This window comes from Eleginops maclovinus, chromosome 16 (genome assembly GCF_036324505.1).
Source record: "Eleginops maclovinus isolate JMC-PN-2008 ecotype Puerto Natales chromosome 16, JC_Emac_rtc_rv5, whole genome shotgun sequence".
NCBI classification, from domain to species: Eukaryota; Metazoa; Chordata; class Actinopteri; order Perciformes; family Eleginopidae; genus Eleginops; species Eleginops maclovinus.
In genome coordinates, this window is record NC_086364.1 from 21,053,940 (window position 1) to 21,080,141 (window position 26,202).

Below are 26,202 nucleotides of genomic sequence, written 5' to 3' on the forward strand. Positions count from 1 at the left end.
TGAAAGATGGACAGCATGGAGCTATGTGATCATTAACATTATGTAACACTTGAAATTAGGTCACAGTTTAACACGTGCAACAGTTTATATGTATAAACATTTAAGAGTCTAAGAAAAACCCATGATATTCATGTAATGGTATTTTGAGTCTCTTAAATTCGTAAAGAAATAAGAAGATAATGTCAGCAGTTAAACTTTACTCAAAGGAGTGTCTAAAAAATATGAATATTATCTTGATTTTAAAAATATCTATTTAGCCTTATTATGTAGCCTATATTACCTTCTAAAAGATATGTTTTTATGCCAAAAATTATATATTTATTTTATTTTATAGAAAGATTCTAATCTTAATTTATTATTATTATTATTATTATTATTATTATTATTATTATTATTATTATTATTATTATTATTATTATTATTATTATTATTAATAATAATTCAATATTGTGGTTTTTTATCTTTATTATTAGTATTATATTATATATTTTTAATATAAGTTTTATGCAAAAGAAAATCTACTATTAAAAAAGACAGAACGAGCTGCCGGGTTAAACTTGCTTTGCACAGTTATTCAGCAGGAGCTGGATATTAATAAAAAAGGTCAATGTTTAAATAATTAAATAACATTAAATAATACATGGCATGCTAGGGACATCTCTGGTCCTCAGGGAGCAATTAAATGAAATCATTGCATAACTTAAAGGTCTTGCTAACCTTACCCCTTCTCCCTCTGGCAGATCTTGTTCCCATATGATTATTACAACCTTTATTCATTGCATCCCGTCCATTTGCCAATACTCTGTCCTGAGACATCTGTGATTTCAATTAAAACTCCATTCATTCTTCCAAAGAGGTTCGGAAATATTCAATTAGCTAACATTAAATTCCAATGTGAAGCCCATAGCCTTCCACTAATTTATACATCATATTGCTTCAATTTTATGGAAATAAGATTTGTTTCAATCACCTGATAGACTCGGTTCTGTAACATTTCTTGATGATACCAGAAGATTTAAGATTCAGATTCAAGACTCAAAGGCTTTATTGTCACATGCACGTTTGCTGTATTTTTGGCTATACAAATCTTATGTCTGAAGTTCTTCGAACAGTGCCAGTTTCAATATTCCTACAAAAATAAAATAGCGCAAGAATAAAACAGGAACACTATCGTGCAAGAGACACAATATTGCAAGTAAAATGCAGAAATATGTCAACTATAAATACATGTAAAATACAAAACCAGAATGTAAGCAGACATAATGAACTCATATGGATGGCAAAACAGTTATTTGACCCTCGATCACATCTCCAGCTGTGATCTAACGGACAGTATGACTCAGCAGGTCTGATGATAATAGAGTTTAAGCTCCACTCCACGGTAAATCACGAGGTTGTGGCGCCGTGTCGTGACGTAGGCAGTGACGTCAGTTTGTTGGGCTTCCCCGATCAGACTTTAGCACAGAAGCAGGAGATCAGAAAACGTCTCCAAAAACATGGCTCTGAATCGGAATCACTCGCAAAACGGCGGCGTTTTGATAAACAACGGAGAAAGGTAAGTGTGTGACCCTTCCCGGATGATGTTTAATGTATTAACGAGCTTGATTTCGCCTCTTTTTCCTGGCTTGTTTACCTTTCTACTTTCCCAGTGCGTAGTCAACATTATGCTAGCCGGCCTGGCTAACATTAGCATAAGTAGCTAACGAATTTGTTCTACTTTTGACATTTACGTCAGCAGTCTATGTCATGTCCGGGCAAAATCAATATTGGTATACGTTTTTAAAGGTTGGTCTGTACAATATTGTCGTACGTTATAGCTTCTCTGTATGTTGACAGTTGGTTTAGCAGTTTAGCTAGAAGGCTAACTTGTAACGTTAGCCCACTACAGAACCGGAAGTTCGCTTTAGCTTTCGTTTGGGTGTTGTTGACATAACAGTTATACAATGTATTGTCTAATGTGGGTTAGAAGAAGTACATTTACTCAAGTTCTGTACTTGAACTCTACTTTGTACTGCACTACTAATTAGAGGTACCTTTTACTTTTCTTGAGCATTCTTAAAATGTATGGTGCTTAAATGGGCCATTCTGCATAATGAGTTATTTTACACTGTGGTATTTCTACTTTTGCTTAAGTACAAGATAAAGTACCACCTCTGGTTAAACATCTAATTGATGTTTGATGGATTATTCCTGCTTTTATCAAGGTTTGCTCCTGTTAAAAGATCCAGGTTGAATAGATCAGGTTTCATAATTGTACATTACATATTTTACATCGACTACTTCATTGTTTGACCTGCTGCTTCTTCTTTCCCCAGTGTTTTAAGGGAGTGTAAGAATGTGGAGCTGTCATTCAGCGATGTCAACGGCAAGACAGACCTGCTTAAAGGGACCAAGAAGGGAACCATTTATCTCACACCATACAGGGTACAACCAGAACTACATCAACTTGTTTTGCTGCTGTTTTCTTGAAAGGAAAGTGGGCATCCTGTCGTAACTCTCCTCCCACTTGTCTTTTCCCTGGTGTAGCTGCTGTTTGTGTCCAGTAATACCAAGGATTGCATGGGGTCAGCCATGTTCCCCTACTATCTGATGAAGGGCTGCAGCATTGAGCAGCCAGTCTTTGCTGCAAACTACATTAAAGGGACGGTGTCTGCTGAGCCTGGTGGTAGGTGGCCTTTGATTTTCACTCAGAAATATGATCTAATTTGTTTCATGAATGCTCAGACTGTAGCTCTCTGTATTTCAAAGTTGTTGACTCTTTCATCAGGTGGCTGGGAGGGCCAGGCCAGCTTCAAGATGTCATTCACCAGCGGGGGAGCCATAGAGGTGGGACAGCATCTCTTCAAACTGGCCACTAATGGTTTGTATGATAGTTTCCCTAATGTTTTACAATGCTATATATTGATTTACTTCTCCTCAGAGGTTATCTATAAAGGGTTCTATATCTATAATTGAAGGCCCTGACGGACCACCAAAACAGTTATTCCTGTTTATTTGTTTTGAAACACCTTTTTTCCTCCTGTGTTTCAGCTTCTCGCGCAGCCCCTGCACAAAACGGCGCTGCCTCTTTCGGCTATCCTTCTCCTGGAATGATGAACGGCTACGGCCCACCTCCCCCTGCTCCTCAGGGATACACCTACACACCCTCTCCACAGCAGAATGGATTCTACCAGGGCCCTCCCCCTCAAGCTGCCAACATGGGCTACCCCATGCCGATGCCTGCTACAGGTACAGAGTTTAAACATTTGTAATCTGATATTTGAAGACTTGACAAACAGCTTGTGTACATAACTTAAATAATATTAACTAAAGGTCTACTCATTAGATGTTCCTTTAGTTTATTTACTAGTTCTTTCTCAAAGTGAATACCTTTTAATTAGTGCTGCAGTTTTGTCTATAAAATGAAATGGTCCACCTCAGTTTCTCAAATTCAAAGTGATGTCTTTAAAATGTCTTGTTTTGTAACACCAAAGCAGACAGATATTGGTTTAATGTGAAATAAAGCAGAAGAAATCAGGTAATCTCAATCTTTGAGATGCTAAAAACATATTATTTTGACATTTTTGAAAAAGTAGTTTGATCATTACAAAACTACAATTGTTCTGTCCATCAAAAATTGCTGCAGCTTGAAATTTAATAAACAGAATTGTGTTTTTCTTGCTGTACAACCACCTGTATGTATTAGCCTACAACGAGCCCTTCATAAAGATACAAGTAATAATTGTTTGACATCATTTCTGGCTATCATCTAATCTATTTTTCCACTTATCGTTGCTACCGTTCCTATAATGTAGAAACATCCAGTTTATACCCTTCGTTTTTAGCCTTTAGTCTCTGCATGCTGCTCTGATATTTTTAAATGTTTTATGTCAGATGTCCTCGTAAAACCCCTGTCCTCGAGGCTCTGTTGTTCTCGGTGTTACTCATTTCCCCAAACAAACTCTAACCTTCTTTGACCTTCAAACCTCATCCCTCTCTCCTCTCTCTGTCTTTCAGGAATGTACCCGGCTGGTTTTGACTACATGGCCCCACCTCCCCCGTACCCTGGGCCTCCCCAGAACTGGGCTGCAACCCCTCCCCAGAACTGGGCCGCAGCACCACAAGCACCTCAAGGTCTCTTCCCTCTCCTCCTCTGCTTATTTCAGAATTTATGGTCTCTATATGTCTGTGTCACTGCATCCGTCAGATTGGATCCGTCTGCCTCAAAGTGAATCACTTCGTAGCATGCCACCTAAAAAGGGGTGCTGATGTCTCATCCGTTACACGTCAAAACTACAGATTTAAACTCTACCTCTCCTTGGCCCACTTTGTTTCCCAGCACTGTGTGGAGGTCAGGCTCACCCTGCATTGGGCTGGGCTTAATGCGCTCTGAGATGTCACTTTGGCGTATCTTTTATTTTAGGAAGAGCATGAGTTCTCGGGGTGAGCCTGCAGGCTTTTGTCCCAATGATTCCTGGAGCTTTTTTTGTTCTTCACATGACTAATGCTCCCCTTGCAGTGTTTGGAGCCGTAGCGTCTGTTCCTAAATACATCCAGCAGTCATCGCTGTCCGTCCTAATCTCCGCGTCTTTGTCACATCTCATTTTCTGCACAGGTAATTCCAAGGCGGCCGAAGCTGCGGGCAGTGCGTACTACAATCCCAGCAACCCACACAACGTCTACATGCCCATGGTGAGGTGTTCCTCATGTTTTGTCCTCTGTTTAAAGTTGTGTTGAGGTGGTTTCTCTGAAAGCTGTGTTTGCATCCACTTTTCCTTTACACCAGTGAAAAATGTCATGGGGTTAAGGAAAGACGTGAGGTAGAAGGAATCATTCATTGAATTCTAAATTGAACTCAGTGGTTGCCTGCCGAGTATTTCCGGAAATATTTTCACGTCTATCTTCCCCTTTTTAACTCTGTGTCTCCAATAAAGGCACTCTCTGGCCCAAAACAATCATAAAGAAGTGTAACGTAATGCTCATAGCTATTGTTTGACACAGCATTATTACTTTTCCTTTTGTGAAGTTTGATGCATCCTAAGCTACGTAGATTATAAAGGAAGCATTGAAGCTCCCTTCCTATCCTATCAAGCTCTTATCATGGCTGCTTCTGGGTCCTTTCACACCGTTAGAAACATTCCTACTAAATGAAAAGCGATTCAACCACAAGCTAACCGTTTCTTTGTTATGTTATCCCCCTCACAGGAGCGACCTCCCCCATACGCACCGTACCCAAACTCTCCTGAGAAGAAAAGCAACTGAAGCAACATCACTTCCGCGACACTCCTCCTCCTCTCCTCTTCCTCTGTATCTAAAAATAAACCCTTAAACAAGGACGGTGGATACTCAGAAAAGAAAAAGCAAGTTAACAGACGGTTCAAAGAGGATAACGACATTTTACAAAATCAATCGCATCTTTAAAAATACCAATTTAAGTTCATGTAAAATGATTGACAACTTGTAACCATAGCTAGACTCATTAACATTCTCAATGATGGGATTTATTCCTCTCTAATTCTCTAGCATGTAGGGAAGAGCTGAAAGCAGAGTGCATTGTGGGGAATGTATTTTTTAAGATGGATTTATTACCAAAACATTTTCTAGCTATTTCTGGATTGCAGTTCCTGTAGTTATTAACAAAAGCATCTCTTATTATTATTATTATTATTATTATTATAAATAAGTATTTTGCAGTATCATTGTAGTTACAGTGTGTTTCCTATACAGTTTTGCGTCAAAATACAAAAATAAACGTGTTTAAAAGTGTTTAATGATACGATTGATTATCAAACGGTGATTAGTTTCCCACACGTGATCCTGCACTACATCACAGTCCAAATGATTCCATTCATTCTCAAGTTAATATATGAAGTAGAGGTTTTTTGTTATGAAAAGGAGCAAAGCGTCGTTACATAACAGTTCTATGTATGTGCAATATATTTCCACCTCTCATCACAGGGTCAAACGTCACAGCTGGGGTTACCTGACTGACCCCGGGCTCTACTCCCAGCTTCTTTTATTCAAAGCTGAAACCAGAACTGTCTTTGTGTAATTACACTAGTGTGAGGTTACAGGGCCACCGAGGGCCCTTAGGCTTGCTGTTTAAACCTCTGAATGCAAACCGTTTATGGATTGGAGTGTTATCCCCTCTCATCAAACATCAGTATACAGCTGTTTAATTTGCACACAGTTGAAGTGGATTTGTCTTGTTTTAGTTTGCTTGAATTAACCAAATGTGTTTGTGTATATTAATATCTTCTTTTGCAGTTATTTGTTTCCTTCTGCGGATTTTTGTCTGTCGATTTAAAATCTAATAAATAAATCATTTATTGAATTTTGGTATTTTTGTCATTCATCTTATCGTATATAGTATTTCATTATTAGTATTCATAAGGACTATTTGGACATAATTGTGCTTTATTTGAGTATTTCTATTTCATATTATGATACATAAACTTCCTTTTCACTACGCTTTGGAGGCATATATTGTACCTTTTACTCCACTACATGTATTTAACACGCATAGTTACTGGCTACGTTGTACATATGAAAGCGTGATATACTTGGTATGATATAATGCAGTATGGTATTACTGAATTACTCATTACTTCAAAAACATACTCAACAATACAACATGTATTTTTCTTGGTGATAAAAGCAGAATAATAATGAGTATATTTTATAATACTGTTAAAGAGGAAATATTCTGCTCATTTTCAGGTGTTTATTTGTATTTTCTGTCTCTCCTGGGACATGTCTCCATGCTCTAATGTTCAGAAAGCTCTTTATGTTTCTCATCCTGCCTGTGCTGCGGCTCCTCTTTTCACCCTCTGTCTGAAACCAGAGCCCAGTCTGCTCTGATTGGTTTGCTGGCTGGCTCTGTTGTGATTTGACAACCGCTTAGAGATGTCCCGCCCCTTAGCCTATCACATGCATCGTGTTGGAGCGCTAGCCAATAGAAGCGTGAGTGATACATAGTGATGTCACTTGGTAAACAAAGTACAATGGAGGTGTTTCAGGCATAGTAAGTGTTGTGAAACAAGACAATGTTTTATAGATTAGAGAAATAAATACAGAATTACCCGTACTGAATAATATATTTATTATGATATGAAACACTATCAAACCTGGACATTATATTCACTTATCACAGGTAAATCACACGGTACAGGTGTTTCGCTTTACACAATAAATAAAGATGGCATCGTCATGCACTAAACACAAAATATTCACAACACATAAACGCTTCCTGGATCTGATCACAGAGTTCATAACAACATTTATAGCTAGCTAGCTAATGTCCACTCAGTTCATAAAGACTAGATCTACTTTATGGCTCAAATCCTATTTCTTTCCAAATCCTTACTCAGGAAAAGGAAGTGTGCTTTTTACTCCCATGTACTTAATCTTCTATAGTGCTATATATAATCTCTGTTGCCGTTCAACACTGTTAACCAAATGAAAGATGTGCAAACCCTACAGTTTCTTCTTTAGCGAGATGAGAGCTTTACAGGGGCTTCATTGACAAACGTGTTACTCTAAAAGGACGGAACCTCCATTCGGTTGAATTGAAATGCAGATTAAATTATTAACAAGGTCTATCAAGTGCTCTTACCAATCAAATACTGTTAGAGCTACAGGATTGTCAGCAGTGAACGGGTTAAATGAAGGATTCAGCATCAGATTTGACTCAGTTTGGATTGATTGTGTCCTAGGGCTCCTCCTGTAGAAACCACACCTCGTTACGGCGTCCGTAAGGCTTCAGTGGGGGGTCGTAGCTGCAGCAGAAGTACTGCTTACGCTGGAAGGGAGCCGTCTCACCCAGAGTACGAGTCAGACGCAGGGCCTCCGCTCGGTACTCGCTCTCCCCGGCGAAGCCTCCGAACTGCCTGCTGACAGGGAAATAGAAATCTTAATAACAGCGTCTGTTTCGGATTCAGAAGGACCTATCTAAAACCTTCTGGTCTTGGTTTTCCATTGCTTCTTTCTACATGCTACATTAGATGACTTAAAAACACAGATATTTCCAACGTGTTGAGGCTGGATTGATGTTGTGTGTCCCGTATTGGTTAATCCCATTGAAATCAAATGGTTTCCACACAAATTAAATGCTAATTAAACTTCAATTCTTTCTCTTAGTTGATAACGTTCAAGAATCAAATGTTTTTGAACTGTGTCTCTTAATAGGCTGGCCTCATGGGAATTGTAGTCTTTGTATCTTCAATGGACTACAAAGGTCACCTCAAGGTGGAGATATTATTTGACCTTTAACACTTAACAAAACACTGTCACTAACGGCTCTATTCCTTTTATGAATAGACTTAATATGACACTTACAGAGCGTAGACGGTCATGCCGGGCCGGTCCTCGATAGTGATGGTGCTGTCGCTGGGAGTCGGGTGCTCCTGCTGGTAGCTGGTGGGGATTCTAATGGCGACCACCAAACGGCGAGACAGAACGCCGTCATTTCTCGGGTACACTGTGACGATGATGGGAGCCGCTGTTCCCATGGCCACACCTGAGAGGAAGAGACCGAGAGGGAGTTTAAAAAGGGACAACGTAGAGGACAGAACTGCACTAACCGACCCAAAGCTAAATCTAAAGGTCAGGCTGTGTTTTACTAAAACCTCTGCCTAGTTTTCAGAGTGTGCTTTTGGTTGGATGAGGGTTTATATGTCTGTTGACCTACAGCTGAGAATAAATCAAATTATAATGTCTCCTTTAATAAAGATAAGCCATTTTACGAAAGCCAGATTAAACTGTAACAACAGTTTGTTTTTAAAATGATGACAGGCTTAAAAATGGAGACAAATTTACAAATGTGTACATCATTTATTACAGATATATGTTAAACACATATCTTATAGATACTAATACCCAACACTTTAATATACACTTTATATCATGCAGTGCAATGTACACATTCTTTCTTTAACTTCTGATGTTAATAAAGATATTATTTTATATCTATTTGATATTTGATTAGATATTTTACTGTCATTAATATCTTAATGTAAATAAAAAAATATTAACTTTATTTTAATTTTAAACAGGAGCAAATCTGGAGGGACCCAATTTACGTCAGAATCTTAATTAAGTAGAAAATAATAATAATAATAATAATAATAATAATAATAATAATAATAATAATAAACAAAAAATAAATATTAAACAATATAAATAAATACAATTTAAAATGATATTAACAAAATCGAAATAAAAAAATGTCTGACATTTTATAAACTGCACGATTGTCCACTGACTCGAAAAAAAGCCATTACTTAAAAAAATATATATATATATAGACTCAATTATACGTATCTGTGGTCCTCAAATAATAAAAATCCTTGTTTTAATTACATAAATTAGGGCTCTTGTTTCACATATTTCTTACAGTGATTAACACCTGTAAGTTTGAAAGAGGAACAGATAAGATAACACAGTGATGAGCAACATTAACACATCTGAGCACAGTTTATTCTCTGATCGGCTCACCTTGTTCGTTGCTCCCTCCGATGTACATGAGCAGCTTCCTCACCAGCTCCCCGGTCACCTGGTCGAAGGTCCGCCCTTCAGAGGACACCACGGCGTATTTGGCGCCATCGTACCGCCGCACCTCGAAGCTAACTCCATCCTGGGGAGGAACAGAAAAATCAGGGGGTGGATTTACGATCTGCAGGCTGCCCATTAAGGCCTGCACAAATCGCTTTTAGACACACACACACACACACACACACACACACACACACACACACACACACACACACACACACACACACACACACACACACACACACACACACACACACACACACACACACACACACACACACACACACAGAGTTGTTCTGGGGAAGGCTTTGGCTCAGAAATGATTCACCTCTCTGACACATCGATGTGGACAATCTGAAAGGACGAAGCCTTGAACTTGCGGGGGTTAACACTCGCAGGGGTTGTGTGTTTCTGTGCGTTTCACTGCACGCGTGTGTGGGTGTGTGACACCGATGTGGGCAGCCAAAAATAATGAGATGCAGAGGAAACTTATTTACACTGATTTGGTTGCTTCTGCTCGGCAGGATTCAGTCAGCCTACAGAGAATAATGGGCATGAGATCTGTCTTACATAACACTACGCAGGCAAACACAGAAACACACACGGACTCGCTGCATTGAAGTGATGCAACAGTTTTGCATTAAATATGATTAAGTGGGGCTAATGTGGGGCACGGTCAGTCGACTATAATGCAGCTGAGCAATAACTTTAATGTGTTGTGAAGGAATCTGTCCGCTGCAGGTTTCAAATACAGCTGCTCGTTCCACGAATGTGATTTACCCCTGTGTTAGTAGGCCCTATGCATGTCATTGTGATGTGGTTTTCCTAACAGTGTTTACCGTTTGTACGAGGCAGCTGTAAAATATACGTGTTTTTTTTTGCAGATTATGTGTTTTGTATAGACAATAATGCAAATGCACTGCAGGCTTAATTCCTGCATATTCCGGTTCTCACGTGGGCATCCTAAGCATGTTTTCTCCTCCCTGAGGGAAAACAGAAACCTAAAAATACCATGCAAATGATTTTGTCTTTCTCTTGTATATAACAGATAAGCGGTGGGACGAGAGGAGGCGTACTCTCTGTTTTCATCCATGTTCGTTGCTGCTCAAATGTCAAGGTTGATGGACAAGGTTTCCCATTTTGTGACAACAGGATTCAGTGGAGTTTCTTTGTCTCTTTTCTTCCAGTTTTTCTTGTGTAGCTTATATGGGCTACGACTGTATTTCATTAGTCATCCCTGTGGTGCTGGATGAGAAAAAGATGATCTTTGAATGCTTGACTTTGTAAATAATGCTCTATTTTTCATATAGGGTGTTTACACGTCATCATGCTAAACATTAGCCGCCTTTAGCTTAGCGGTGGTGAAGTGATGTCATGTGGCCCTGATATAGTTCCTTTATTAGCTTTTTACTTCTGGAGATTGCATTTTCTTTAAAAAAATGACAACTGCAATGTTAATATGTGGAGATTATCCTGCTGAAGACGAGTACGTTTAATTTAAATAAAAATCCTATTGGCTCTTGCAATGCTAACTTCTGGGCCGGACTACCAAAACATGTCCTCACTGCACCACTCTATTTGTATTTCTAACAACTTATCTCTACCTCATCCTATTCCAAACCCATCCCAGTGGTAAACAGAGGTCATGTTACAGAAGATACAGCCATTTAAATCCCTCAGAGAATACAAGACAACACAAACTTATCATTAAGCTCTAACTTGTGACGGGTACACAGGCTCCTGCTAATTACAAACTTTACACTCTGTACTGCTTGTCACTGCGGCCCACCATCAACATTATATATGGGTGACATATAGACAAAGCAGAGCCTGACTTTGGTTAAGCCCCCAATTATTTTGTCTGTGGCTGAGTGTGTTTAGCTGTCACCTTATGCCATCTTATACGACGATAATTACACCGTGCCTGAGGAGAACACAAGGGTACGATCAACACCGTGAGTGTTAAATTGCATTTTCATGAGCTGTTAAAACTATCCTCTGCCTTCATTAGCAAACTTCTAGCTGCTGGTATTCTGCTAGGTGTGTTTGACATGCCAACTCCTCTGTATCGGTTTTAATTAAGAGTGTTAGGTGTCACAGTCAGGAGAGTGCTGCACGGATCAGGTGACCCGCTCTGATTTCAATACCGACTGCTCAATGAAGTCAATCAGATCCAGAGATTTAAAGACATTTGACCTCCCCCTTTAATCAAGGTTGGGAGGGTTAAATATATTCTGTTACGATAACCACCACCTGTAAAATAATCAGAGGTGGAAGGAGGACACAGATCCTTTCTGAAAGTAGCCCGTTAGGCTTTGTGGGGTTTCCCCTTTCTTGTATATAGGTTTTTGTGCATGTAAATGGTCTGCAAAGGCTTAAATCCAAGAGTTGCCTCCAGAGGGAGTTTCTCTCCCACACACTCCCCCTCCACCCTGCCTGAAATGCCTCAATTGGACTCCTTTGTTTACTTCCGTAACATAGTGACATCCCTGTGTAACACTTGGGCTTCTATTGGCTGGCGCTCCAACACATTGAACTTGATAGGCTAAGGGGCGGGACATCTCTAAGCGGATGACCTATCACAACAGAGCCGGCCAGCTAACCAACCAGAGCAGACTGGGCTCTGGTTTCAGACAGAGGGTGCAAAGAGGTTCCGCAGTACAGGCAGTATGAGAAAATTGTAGAGGTTTTTGAACATTAAAGAATGGAAATATGAAAATATGAAGCTAAAAATGAGCACGATATGCCTCTATAAGTACAGTACTTGAGTAAATATACAATATGTTACTTTCCACCAATTAGAACAATGTAATCAGTAACAGAATTGAATGTAATGTTACCTGGTTATTTGTCTGTTTCCATTACGTCAATATTAAATGCAGTACAAATAAATACAAAAGAAAACAAATAATATTATGATGTTTTTTACTTACAGGTAAGTGTATAATGTAAGACAGCAGAAACATTATGACTTACTCCTTTTAAGTTCTTTAGTAACATTTTAATCCCACTTTAGAAGTGTAACAGTAATCATCATTTGTCACGTAAGTCCACAAGCTTTTAATAAAGCCTTGGACAAAGTGTGTGTGTACCGTTGGGACCTTTGACATGGTGCTGCATTTGGATCAGTAACAGAAACGATCACTTATTAGGATCTCCTTTGTCCCCTTTTAAAATGTGAGTACTTGAAATCATCAGTTATTTACGGATACTTCAGGCTTCAGACAAAAGATGTTAGTATGCAGTGTCAGAACAGATCTGCTTTCAGTGTGTGTGTGTGTGTGTGTGTGTGTGTGTGTGTGTGTGTGTGTGTGTGTGTGTGTGTGTGTGTTGTTGTTGTGGGAAATCGTGTCACTTTGGGTCATTTGATTCCCTGCCTGTCTGGTCAGTTTGGCAGAAAGTCCTCTTTGTCTGTGTGCCTTTGTAAGCTGCTATTTAGGGATGTACACACACAAAAAGCTGGTTTAAAAACAACAACTGAACATGCAAACCTTGACATTTCATGGCTACGTGCACATTTACAGTAGTGCATTGTGGGTCAACAGGGCACGAGAGAAGAACCTCGAAAATGACTGTAGGGCACCGCATCAGTTAACAACACACATCACTGAGCTCACTGGAATCCATCCACAGTGTGCATACATTAAAGATGGGAAAATGTACATAACAAGTGGTGGCGGTGGGGGTGTTGACAAGGAAAGGACAAACTCTACCTTAAAAATGTTTTCTGCGGTGCAGGAATGAGACCTAAAGCCCGCAAATGAGTCAGCATTCTAGCTAGTCCTCATATCAGTCTCAATGGTTTTTGGAATTTGTTTTAGATTAGAAGCTTTAAATAAGGTCGGTGGTTAAGACAAGCTGAAAAGATTGTCACGTGTTGTTCCACGACATAAAAGATAGTAAATATCCCACTGGTGAATGTCTGTAGCTTCTATCGGTCTTAAAAACAATGGATGCTAAGATTAGATGAGACGACTAAACACCATCAGGCTAAACATTAGCCGCCTTTAGCTTAGCGGTGGTGAGGTGAAGTCATGTGATCGTGCTGTAGTTCCTTTATAGCCCAAAATTAGCCGCCTTTAGCTTAGCGGGGTGACGTGAAGTCATGTGACCATGCTGTAGTTCCTCTATAGCCCAACCTTAGCCGCCTTTAGCTTAGCGGTGGTGAGGTGAAGTCATGTGACCGCGCTGTAGTTCCTTTATAGCCCAACATTAGCCGCCTTTAGCTTAGCGGGGTGACGTGAAGTCATGTGACCGTGCTGTAGTTCCTTTATGGCCCAACATTAGCCGCCTTTAGCTTAGCGGTGGTGACGTGAAGTCATGTGACCGTGCTGTAGTTCCTTTATAGCCCAACATTAGCCGCCTTTAGCTTAACGGTGGTGACGTGAAGTCATGTGACCGTGCTGTAGTTCCTTTATAGCCCAACATTAGCCGCCTTTAGCTTAGCGGTGGTGACGTGAAGTCATGTGACCGTGATGATAAATACCATAAAGGTGTGTTTGGAGCTGATCTTAGTTTCTGCAATAATCCAATTGATAAATACGATTAGCTTTTTGTTGAGGGAAACGTTGTGATGCTAACTCCCGGGTCCACCTACAAAAGTACGTCATCACTGACCCACTCAATTACTTATTACCTGTTACATGTTTTGTTCTGTAACTGTGAGGGAATACAGTTAACTTTTTATCACTACAACGTCATCCTATTACATGTACAATGTCACTTCCTCAGCCTGTCAGTGTCAGTGTATCAGTGTTCACACCGACTCCATAAATCTGAGCTCATAGGTTAACCACAAACATCTGATCTGCATCCTCCTCCAACCCATGCATCTAAAATGTCACGCTGACACACAAAACATGTCACACGTGAAGTACAGTGGTGGAAAGTACTTTTAGTCAAGTACTGTACTTAAGTGATCTGTTATTTACCTGAATATTTTAAATTCTACTTCATACTTGTACTCCACTACATTTCAGAGGCAAATATTGTACTTTTTCTTCCCTACATTTATTTAACACTCATTGTTACTTAAATAAATATTAAAAAAACATGACATGCTAAAATGTTATGATGCAGTACTCCACTTCTCATCCACCCAGTATTTAAAAAGTAACTAAACTTGGCTCCAGATTGGCAAACTACAACTATAGAAATACTCTTACATGGATGTGTTAGTGATAAAACAGGATACTATAACATTAAATATTGAAATGATACTTTACAAAGAGCCATTCAGCATAACAAGTACTTTAACTCTTGATACTTTAAGTGTATTTAGCTAATAAAACTTATGTACTTCTACTAAAGTAACACTTTGAATGCAGGAGTTTGGTTTATAGTATTTTTAGAAAGTAGCATTACTGCTTAAGCAATTATGTAGTCTTGGCTTTTATTAACTGTTTTTAAATCTGTTTAAATGTCATTTTATAACAGTTGCTGTTTCACTATATCTTAATGCTTTTAATGTTTATTTTTTGTAACGCACTTGCCTTGTGTTAAAAGCTGCCATATGAATACACTTGCCTTGCCTATGTCAAATATCCACCTCTGCTGTAGTGTGTGTGTGTGTGTGTGTGTGTGTGTGTGTGTGTGTGTGTGTGTGTGTGTGTGTGTGTGTGTGTTTTTATTTTAAGGTTACCCAGGACATCACCATCTGTATTGCTCCCCGCCCGGCTGATTGGACTTCTGGCTGCTTTGCCCCTTTGCCCCCCACTGTGCGGCTCAGCAGGCATCTTTATAGGTCACAGGCAATTAGCTGCCCGGCTGTCACTTACTGTTACAGGGGTTGTGACAGCCGCAGGAGAAACACTGCAAAGTCCATGACAGGACCATTTTCAACACAGTTGCCATAGCATAACCACGTTAAGTGCTGCTTTAAATATTTACAGGATGAGAAAACTTGCACCTTTATGAAACATAACACACAGCAGGATTAATGTGTGTAATCAGCCATGGAGGAAGGGGGTGTCAGCAGGGGGAGTCAGTTTAAAAAATGCTCTCCGTTGCAAAACTAGTTACCTGTAAAGAATGTAATTTGTAACCTAATCCAAGAGTCACGATATAAAAAGATTCCTTTCCGTTACTTTTGGATCCCCTCAATATCAAATGTAATGCACATAAATATAATACATATAAAGCAAACACAGTATTTCTGTTCCACAAATCAGGTGTCTGTTCCACAAATCAGGTGTCCACCTACTGCAATAATAAGAGGAGGAATGAACGTAGCCTAAATGAAAACCAAAAGCAGATTCAGGGAGTATGCTATTCCAATTAGTGGACTACAAATGAGCATTATTTACAAAGCATTGATCTGTACCATGATGGAAGCATTAGCATGAGCCTTAAAATATATACAGTATAGTTCTTTATTTGAAATGTATTGTCACATTGTAATGCTGCTAGTAATGCACATTTATACCAGTAATCTGATTATGTTTTAAGTAAAGAAGACTATTACCTTTCTTGTATCCTGATGGAGTAATCCCCTTGCATGTAATCCATTACTCCCGAGGTTGTTTGTAATATATTCTTCTTTATTTAGGAATGCATTGTGACGTTGAAACCCTGTTTATAATCCCTTTTTTTATGAACCTGTATGTCATTATTAAAAATAAAAGAGGTATCCCAATGAAGTAACTCGTATTTATTTTGAATTGATTGTAACATTGTAAACCTGCTGGTAATCCAATTTTTAAAACACCAGTAATCCGATTACATATTGTTTGATGTCAGGAAATACAGTTACGTTTTTTGGTATTCTGATTACGTAATCCTGTTACCTGTTACACCCCCCCCCACCCCCAGCCTGTTTATAGTATAACGTTCTTTATTTTTGAAATGCATCACAACACGACCATCCTGATAGTTATCCTCCTTTATGTTTTATGTTTCCTTTACGTTTATATTTTTAGTATGCTGATAACGTAATCCCGTTACATTTATCCCGTTACTCCCCAGGCCTGCAGATAATCTAAATGAAGTTGTATCTGATGGACATGTGTCGTTACCTTGGTCTCGCTGCTCAGCAGTTTATATTCCGTCTCCTCGGTGTTTCCGAACAGCGAGTTCTTCATCATGCCAAACATGTCGTCCCCTCTCCCCTCTCCGTTCCTTTTTGTTGGCTTCTTGTTTATCCTCCTTATTTATCGTCCTTGTAGCTTTTCCTGCAAACCTTTTACTCTCCGAATACTCCTTAATGTGGTCGTGCAATTCTTTAAAAACCCCTAGATAAACACGCGGTATCAGAATACAGATGCCCGAATGCGTAAAGTGCGCGCGCCTGGTCTCCAGTGAGCTCCCAACAGATGCTTTTATTTCCTCTCGAAGAGAAGTTACTCTGAGATGCTGACTCCTCCAGCAGAGATGATCAGCTCCTCTCTGACAGGAGGAGAGTCCCCGCCCTCCTCTGCTCGTCCTCCTGTAAACAACAACATGCACATTTAGAGAAGACATACCCTATTTATATCCCCAGGGGGATAATTGATTAGAGACAATACCTGCATTTAAAATGTAATAAAAACTACCATTGTTATTCCCTATAATAATCTACATATATATACATTTTTTTTAATGTATTGTATGGTTTTTTTTGCACTTTACGACAATACTGCATTTAATTTAAATCTATAAAAAAGCTTTATAGATTTTTATATTTTTACTGATATTTGTATAAGTATGTATATTAGCTGTTTAGTTTATTTATTATACTTATACTATATACCTATTATTCTTACTTTATTTAGATGTTTTTAAATATTATTATAAATAAATATGTTTTACATTTTGATTTAATCCTTATCTTAATTTTAAAAAATGCAACTATTTTTTGCGCAATATTCAACATTTCTGTCTTTATTAAAAATATATTGTTTTTTTTATTTGTAGGAAAATCTGTGTGTTATAGAATATTCAAACTTATTTTGCTTATTTTTTACTGTGTATTATTTGATACCTTGCACTCATAAATGCTGACAGAAATGTTTTTCCCCAAAGATGCAACAGATCTATGGGGAGTCACCTCCTCCAACTCCTCTTCCCTAAAAACGGTGAATCTTCGAGCCGCTCTGCTTCTGTTTGGTTTCTCTCTCATTCTGTTTGTCATGGCTTCCTGCTCCAGGATGCATGAAAACAGTGGGGAGCGGAGAAGCACATTTACATCCTGCCTTTTATGCAATATAAATGTTGACACAAGCTGTTGGTTTGTCAGAATGCATTGGACTTTCTATTTTTCCAGGACTGTGTGTGTGTGTGTGTGTGTGTGTGTGTGTGTGTGTGTGTGTGTGTGTGTGTGTGTGTGTGTGTGTATATGTGTGTTTGGCTGTTACTGCCTGTGTCACTGTGTGTTGCTTTGCTTTAGGGTTGGTCTATTTAAATTCACACTGAAGGCCATGTTAGTCACCACTGGAGAGGAAGGAGAAACAGGAAGGGCAGATTTAATGAAAAAATGAAGTGGATGGACAACCCTGGGCGAGGAAGCTGAGGTCCTGCTTGTCTCTCTCTCCAATATATTATGGGAGCCAATATTGTACTTTTTATTCTATTACATTTAAAAATCAGTTTTAGTTACTTCTAATTCAGATGATAAACGTAAACACAATATGAATCAACTAAAAAGTAAATACTGACACCCATGTTGTCCACACCAAAAGCATGAGCCGGTGACAGCCAATAGAAAGGCAGCAAATGCTTCAGTGGAAAAATCTAATGGAAAGCTGTAAATAATCCCTTAAACAACTGCGACGTTAAAGACATTAATCCATGTGAATTCATTATTTCCTATTAGTTAGCATGATATATTTCCACTTATCACTACTTAAAGCAATATTACATTTAAAGAAGATGTGTCAGAGTTGTGTGTGATCACACTCAGTACTTTTTAATTATATATTTATCCTTGTTTATTAAGATCATCTCTTGTCTTGTGTGTTCATTTGCATTTAGAAATATCAAAATAAGTTCACTTTTTAATCCTTACCCATTTCTGTTCAATGGATTTGGATTTATCTGATTGTCTTTATTAAGGCAGCTTGCCTCACTTCTGATACTTTAATCAGACTCCAACAAGTCAACCTGCTTGGTTTTAAGAAAGTATGAAAACTGTTCTTGAATGCATACGTGAAAATGTATTGAAATATAACTTCAACACAACATATATTCTAGATAATCTGTGGCCAGGTTTAAAAAATAATAACTCAGAAACAGTGATTCATATTTATGCTATTTATTGTGACAGCTGAATCAAAATGAATACGTTTGAACGGTTTTCCAAACACAAACAAAAGCAGGTGTGAACACGAAGTACAGTATTTTTACAACTACACAGATTTTTAATCATAGGAAATATTTCACAGTTGCTTCAAATGTACTCATATTGGTAGAAGACCAAAACCGGAATAAGTTGAATCCCCTCAAAGCAGTCCATGACGGCGCAGTCTGCCGTCCAAACATTCATCCCTTTGCAGTTTGCTTTTCATGGAGTGAATTGCAAAAGACCAAAGAGGAGTTCTTCCACTGTCCTCACTTCTCCCAGCCCTTCCCCCCCGGCTGTTTCGGCAGCCTGAGCCCCACCATGGCAGCTGCTTCTTCCTGGCTGCGGTCGCCCTTGCCGTGGTAAAGTTTGTGCAGAGCCAGGTGGGTCCTGGTGGAGCCCAGTAAACACAGGTATGTGTTGGAGTCGTGGTGCGCCTCCTGCTGGGCCCGGCAGTACCTTTCTCCTGTTATCTGTGAGAGAAAAAGTAAGGAAAAGTTAATGAAGATCAAATCAGGAACTAGATTGTAAATAGATAACATACAGAGATTTCAGAGTAGTATGGGAATGAGTCCTTAAACATGGGAATGAGTTAGCATGTTAGCACTTCTGGTTCCCTTGTCTTCAAATAATGGTTTCTGAATGTGTTTTATGAGGCCTGAAATAAGGTCTGTTATAGCAAGCAACATCAAATACTCCACTGGTGAAGGTCTGACGCTTTTAGGTGTCTTGCAAACGTGGTTTCTAACAAGTGTCTAAATGAAATGACTAAACGTCATCACGCCGAACATTAGCCGCCTTTAGCTTAGCGATGGTGGCGTGAAGTCATGTGACCATGATGAAGTTCCTTTAGTAATTGGTGATAATATGTGGAGGTTATCCTGCTGAACAAAACGTGTGTTTCCACAATATTCCCAAATCCAATGGAAAAATCCAATTGCTTCTAGCCGGGGGAGCCCATATGATGGTTTGAGGTCGGCCTACCATAACACATCATCACTACAACACTCTATAGAGAAAAATGAAATGACTTTATGAAGAGAAAGCCATAAGGTCTAGCTGGTGGGCAACATGACTACAGACATGTAACATAAACACACGGGCCTATATACATAACATGCTTTCCTGCCACTATGTGTCGTTCGCTTCATCAACCATACATTGAAAGTGAGCACTTGGTGACAGTCCCTATAGACATTAGCATATACATTAAAATGCCTTGGGGTGTTTTTGGAGCTTGGGCAAATACACAGTGACAAGCAAGAGTCGCTCCAAGCTACTTTCCTCCAGTGACTGAACATGCTTTCGACCAGCCTGGTGAGACATGGTCTGCCAAGCATTAATAATACAAGCTTTAAGCCAATATAGGCTTTAAAAAAAACACCAACATTTAATATGAAATAACAGCTGTACTGTGTTTTGGGTGAGAACAGAAAAGTGGGATGCCAAGCACTAAAATGGGCATGATGACAGATTATTAAATGGGGAAGTAGCTAGACATATTAATTAAAATGAATGAAATATATAGTTCAATTAATATTCGTAATTGCAATGTGTTCATACAATAAGGACTTATCAAGTCTATTGGTAGTTGCTGTTAAAAGGGTTTAAACAAGGATCTATTTAATCCCGCGGATGAGCACACAATCCTGGATAACCAACAATTAAACTAATGTAATGGTTTATATTAAATATAATTTAGTGTATTGCTGTTAACATTGAAAGTATACAAAAGTCAATGAACAACCATCATTTTAAAACATTTAATGACTTCTTTCTCCTATTTAAAGGCTGAAAACTGGTGCGAAGGAACAAATTTATTTAGCTTATTAGTTATTAGGCAGTTTATCACCTGCGCATTGATACTGAGCTATGCTTATGCTAGTTAGCTGCTAGCCAATGTTAGCATGTCCTCCAGTAACCTTGTGTTGAAGTGTTACCTGTCAGATATCATTTTAAAAAGACAATAACAAAGCCCGACAATCATATTCAGTTTAATACACTAAATGCTTTCTTTAGCGAACTATTCAACACTATTATTTTCCGTTTAAACTAGCAAGTGAAACAGTAATTACAGAGTTTATCAGGTTAGCTCACGTTAGCCATGCTGTTTCTGATGACAGTTGGCTAACTTTAGCTCAAACACAGTTGGTGTTAAACTCGCCTTATTCTTACGGAACTGGTCCATGACATAGCTGTAAGCCAGAGACTTATTATAGGTCGGTCCCAGGTGGCACGTAGTTCTTTTAGTATTCCTCTGCACACTTGCAACGGTGGTGCCATCGCTGCCATCTTTACACCGTGTTGTTATTGTGTGTTTTATTGTGAAGCCAGGCACAATCAATCCATCTCCGAGCAAACGATCGAACTACCGGGCACCGAACACATGGCGGCGATATAAGCCAGTAATACGTTCACGACGACTCAAACGACGCTTCTTCCCGAACAAACATTTTCATGCAGCAATTCTGAAGTAACGTGGATACAAAAATGATACGTAAGTTAATGTGGAAATGTGCAGGTATTTATCTTGTGTGTATTTGTAATCCTAAAGTCAAACCATGCCTCTAACTGTTGTAAAACGTGTTTAAAGTTGCTCTACTTTGGCTGTACTCATAGATCAACAGGTGTGTAGGCCTCATTAGCTTGAAAGATCCAAAGGCTTTCATATGCAATAGCTATAGCATGGTTTTTGGCAATGCACATTTACATTTTCCAGGCTCCTTCAACAATGCACATATAATACTTACAATAAACAAAACAACATTGCAGGAATAGGTAGGTATGCATGTAAAAAAGAATAAGGTAAAACAGTAAGCTAAATTAAATACTGTACAGTAGAATGAATACTGTGTACTGTAATATAATATATAAAAATGTGGATAGAGTAATAAACAACTCATCAAATTACATTGATACATAATCCTATAATAAATCCTGGGTTTTGTGACAATTAAGAAAGAAATTAATCAATAATAAGATAATTTGAATAATCAATTTACACATAAGAAGTTAAAGTAAGAATGTCCAATGAACATCAAATAATAATAATGAAGAAACCTGAATAAACGTAAGAGGTTAAAGTAAAAATGTGAACATTTAAAAAATAACATTAACTGTGATTGTGAGGTTAACACAATAACTGTCAAGAGGTGGTTCCTTATCCTTAATTGGTTATTGTATTTCCTAATTCAGGTTAACAGATGTTTTCTAAAACTCTGGAAAAGGTCATCGGTTTTAATTGGTCGAGGAACCATGTGGTGTCCATGTGGTGTCCATCCAACATCGGCCAAAAACTGAGGAAAGCTGCCACACCTGTTTGTCCTTCAAAGCGTCCTTCACATGGATTCCACCTTTTACTGTAAGGTCATTTATTAACATGCTTATTACAAAGTTCTTCATCCCAAATCTAACGGGAAATATTGCACTTATTTTTATATATTTGCAACATTGGCATTTACAAACATTTAAATCATTTCTTATTTGTTTTCTTATATATATATTTATATATATATATATATATATATATATATATATATATATATATATATATATATATATATTGATATATTTATTTTATGTTCATTGTGATTTATTATAGATTTTGTTGGGTTGTTTCCATATTTGACGCTTTAAGTACGTTTTGCTATATTTCTTTACCTAGTTTTACTAAAGTTATATTTCAATGCAGGACTTTTACTTCTAACTGATTATTTTTACTCTGTATTTCAATTTCACTTATACCTCCTCCCCCTATGTCACGATTCAAAGACTGAGCAGCTCTTCGCTCATCCTCACAGACACCACCTGCCATTGTAAATACAATTGGGCTTGAGTTTGATTGCTAGTTAAGTGTCTGATTAACGGGTCAGCGGAGGAGAAAAAGGCCACTGTGGAGATTTGTTATCAGATTTCCTTCCAGGATCTGTCAGCATCTCTCTGTCTCCTTCCTCCCTTTACTATAAATAACATCTTTAAAGGGCCCTACTCGTTTCAGGTTCATATCCATTCTGAGCCTCTACTGTCTCCATGCTTTAATGTTCAGAAAGCTCTTTATGTTTCTCACACTGCCTGTGCTGCTGCACCTCTTTTCACCCTCTGTCTGAAACTAGAGCCCAGTCTGCTCTGATTGGTTAGCTGGCCGGATCTGTTGTGACAGGTCAACGGCTTAGAGATGTCCCGCCCCTTAGCCTCTCACTAATGATAGCCCTTTCTCATTTTTCAGTTTTCCCCTCCTCGACTCCTCGACTCCTCGACTCGCGTCCCAGTCCCGCCCCCACGAGATGCGAGCGGAGGGAGGAGAGAGGAGTGGAAACAGCCGTTTAGATAAATGAGAAATCCTCTCCTCTGAGCGGTCATTCTGAAGCGGCGTCCAATAATGATGACAGGAGGCACAGCAACACTGTTTTCATGACAATTTATATATATATATGTTTTCCCAAATTTGAATTTCCAACCATTTCTTGGTAATTATCACTTTTTCCTAGATCTGACTTTTTTTCAAATTTCAGATTTTTTTCCTAAATGTCAGATTCATTTTTTTAAATGATCAGTCTTTCCTTTTTAAAATGTCCCACTTTTTTCTCATTATTCTAGCTCCTTCTTCATGAGGCTCTAATGATCTTCTTCACAGTTTTAGTCTCCCCTTTCTTTTCCCTTTCTATTTTCTTTTCAAACTTCTGATTTTTTTCTCCAAATTCTGACTTTTTCACACTACACACTGTACGACACACACCTACACACAGGATATAATCAGGCTACAGCCGCTGTGTATTTCATTATGTGAAGCACTATGGATTTATGAAGCATATCTCCTGTCACGATTAAAGCAGTTGTATTAAAAACAGAAGTAGCCTAATATCCAGGGGAGCTGTGATAAGTGAGTAACAAACGGTGAAGGGCAGAAAGTTTCGTGCGCATTTGATCCTCTTAAATAACTTGTATCCACAACGGGTTTGCAGAGCTGTCGTTGGGTCAGATAAGTCCAGCCGCGCGTCACGCCTTTGTTAAACACCACTGTTGCTGGAAATACAATCCCTGGAGGATTCATCAGTGTGTCCTCAGTTATAGCTCGCCTCCTCGATGCTCGATGCTCGATCCTCTATGTGCATTTAGAGAAATGAGATGTCCGTCAACATGGAAATGGATATCGGGTCCCTACCGGAGGACCGAGGAGGTGAAAATTGAGAAATGAGAAAGGGCTAATGTGTTGGAGTGCTAGCCAATAGAAGCGCAAGTGTTAAAAGGTGATGTCACTGTGGGTTTTTCTAGCCTCTGCAGACCATTGACATGCACACAAACCCATATCACACACGACAGGAAAGGGTAACTACAATAGGGCCTCTTTTAACGTAGATAAACCCAAACTCAACATGCAGTACAGTGTGGACTGCAGTGCACCTCGCTCTCTTTCGACTCCACCCTCTAAGTCTTAGATCTTGTATTGCAGTAAATACGGTAATGTGTTCCCTGGCTTTCCTTTTTGCAGGAAAACCTATGAACCTAAACTCTGAAGGCTTTACCTTCTTTTTTAACTGAAGGGTGCTTTTCACCTCCTATCTCTCCGTGTGCTTCTAGCTTTGATTTGGACACTTGAGCGCGGCCATCTGTCACCATGGCAACACTGAGTTTAGCTAAGGGCAAAATGCAGAGGAGAGGATCCGTCTGCTCTCACAACGCCGCAGACGTGAACCGAAACTCCTTTTTAACGTCTGATTTTAAAGCAGAGTACTCTGAGAATGGATTACAGTGATATCTGAGTGACACTGCAGAGACATTTCATGTAAGAAGTTAAAATGTGAGGCCACAGGGCATAACACTGGTTGGTTATTGATTGGTTACGTCTCATTTAGCTGGAAAACTGCAGGTAATTTCACTATAATTATGCACAGGTGGATAGTTAATTTTCAACCCGTACTTTTAAGCATAGCTGTCCTAATTAACATTTAGGAAACATCAATTTAATGCAAATTTATTGGTGATTTGCTGGCAATCATGACAGGAAACATCGCTTTTTGACAGTTTAGGCTGCAAATACTTCCATTATTGATTGTTCTGTAGATTGTTTTTGAGATAAACTGATCCAGTCATGTTATAAAATGTTCATCCCAGTTTCTCAAATCCAAGTGAATGACTTTAATTGTCTTGCTTTTCAGTCAAAACGTTTTATTTAATACCGTTGTGGAAGGTCATGGGGGGAAATGTAGCTGTCTGTTGTTTATCAGATCTAAGAAAATGGCTTTAAATGTCTTATTTGTTCAAAGATCTGAACTGTAATGTAATATTAAGCAGCGCAAAGCAGCTAATGTACATGGATAGAATCGGAGGAGGAAACCCTCTTTATTTGTCACATACATGCACACAGCAGAGCACACACAGTGAAATTGGTCCTCTGCATTTAACCCATCCTAGTACTAGGAGCAGTGGGCAGCTATCGTGCAGCCGGGGAGCAATGGGGAGGGGGGATTGGAGGTGTCCGGTGCCTTGCTCAAGGGTACCACAGCAGGGCCTAGGAGGTGAACTGGGACCTCTCCAAGTAGCAGTCCACCTTCCATATTTCAAGTCTGTTCGGGGACTTGAACCGGCGACCCTACGATTCCCAGTCCAAGCCCCTACTGACTGAGCCACTGCTGGACACTAATGTCCACATATAATAACTTTTAAAGATGAATTAATTAGCAAAATGGTAATACGTGATCATGTTTGTGTTGATCGATTTCTTGCTGTTATATTTGTGAACCAGACCCGTTCATTTTTTAGATTTTCCAAGGACAGTTGCATATTTTTTCTATTGAATGCTCCTGTTAAAGTGACATGACTGTGCGTTCTATAGGTTAATATCCTAAATCTGAATGAGTAATGTTTGTGTGACTGTTGCACCCACATTTTAATAGGTATAACAGATATTCCTCTATAATTACTATATCGTAAATCGGATTTGATATGATCTGAATCAGACCAAAGCAGGAAATCTCCATATTTTAGAGAAAGAGTTTTTCTGCATTTCCGAATGAAACTAGGGCTGTAAACCTTAATGCATTAAAACATAGAATCACAGCGGCTCTCTTTGACTTGGCTAAGCGTTGAAAATGTTCAGACTTCATGCCAATTAATCAGAAATCATGTCATAAAGTAAAGAAACGTTGTTTTTTTCCAACTCCTCGTGTGTTTTTAGGTAGGTGTTCAGTCCAGTGTTTTTAATGATCCTTGCTGGACAAAATCACCTTCCATTATTCCCAGTGTTTCCAGCAGAGCCTGTGTACTGGTAACTGTAGGGGGAGCCAGCCTCTTGTCAGTTCCACACACCGGCATGGTTCCTCGACATGTGTTGGACTCCTCTTCCCCCTCCTCTTCCTCCTCCTCTCTCTCTCTCTCACACTCTTTCAATGAATACTAATGCAGCGAGTGGGCCCTCCTCC

The 26,202-nt window shown here is 39.0% G+C and overlaps 3 protein-coding genes and 1 long non-coding RNA gene across 5 annotated transcripts; 2 read left to right on the forward strand and 2 right to left on the reverse strand.

The window, feature by feature from the left end:
* Window positions 1–1,308: 1,308 nt before the first annotated feature.
* On the forward strand, window positions 1,309–6,313 carry wbp2nl (WBP2 N-terminal like). The gene is made up of 8 exons (XM_063904552.1): window positions 1,309–1,555; window positions 2,316–2,424; window positions 2,527–2,665; window positions 2,768–2,860; window positions 3,031–3,228; window positions 3,997–4,113; window positions 4,595–4,671; window positions 5,185–6,313. The coding sequence occupies exons 1-8, from the start codon at window positions 1,497–1,499 to the stop codon at window positions 5,239–5,241; spliced, it is 849 nt and encodes a 282-aa protein (XP_063760622.1). The 5' UTR covers window positions 1,309–1,496; the 3' UTR covers window positions 5,242–6,313.
* Window positions 6,314–7,097: 784 nt separating this feature from the next.
* Window positions 7,098–16,903, reverse strand: LOC134878494 (heme-binding protein 1-like). Of its 2 annotated transcripts, none has more exons than XM_063904545.1 (4): window positions 16,545–16,903; window positions 9,475–9,613; window positions 8,317–8,497; window positions 7,098–7,868 (listed from the first exon to the last, which is right to left on the reverse strand). In XM_063904545.1, exons 1-4 carry the CDS (start codon window positions 16,620–16,622, stop codon window positions 7,691–7,693), a joined length of 576 nt encoding a protein of 191 aa, XP_063760615.1. In that variant the 5' UTR covers window positions 16,623–16,903; the 3' UTR covers window positions 7,098–7,690. The 2 variants fall into 2 exon arrangements, with proteins under 2 accessions (XP_063760615.1, XP_063760614.1); XM_063904544.1 differs by having other exon boundaries at window positions 7,101–7,871.
* A 1,838-nt stretch (window positions 16,904–18,741) lies between these two features.
* On the reverse strand, window positions 18,742–21,112 carry fmc1 (formation of mitochondrial complex V assembly factor 1 homolog). Its single transcript, XM_063904851.1, is given in 3 exon segments — window positions 18,742–19,257; window positions 20,949–21,013; window positions 21,016–21,112. Coding segments are annotated over 3 exon segments (330 nt in total). The 5' UTR covers window positions 21,077–21,112; the 3' UTR covers window positions 18,742–19,053.
* Window positions 21,113–21,207: 95 nt separating this feature from the next.
* LOC134878670 (uncharacterized) lies at window positions 21,208–23,535 on the forward strand. Its single transcript, XR_010167703.1, has 3 exons — window positions 21,208–21,281; window positions 21,980–22,145; window positions 23,010–23,535. It is a non-coding gene; the product is annotated as an uncharacterized LOC134878670 (long non-coding RNA).
* The last annotated feature ends 2,667 nt before the right edge of the window (window positions 23,536–26,202 follow it).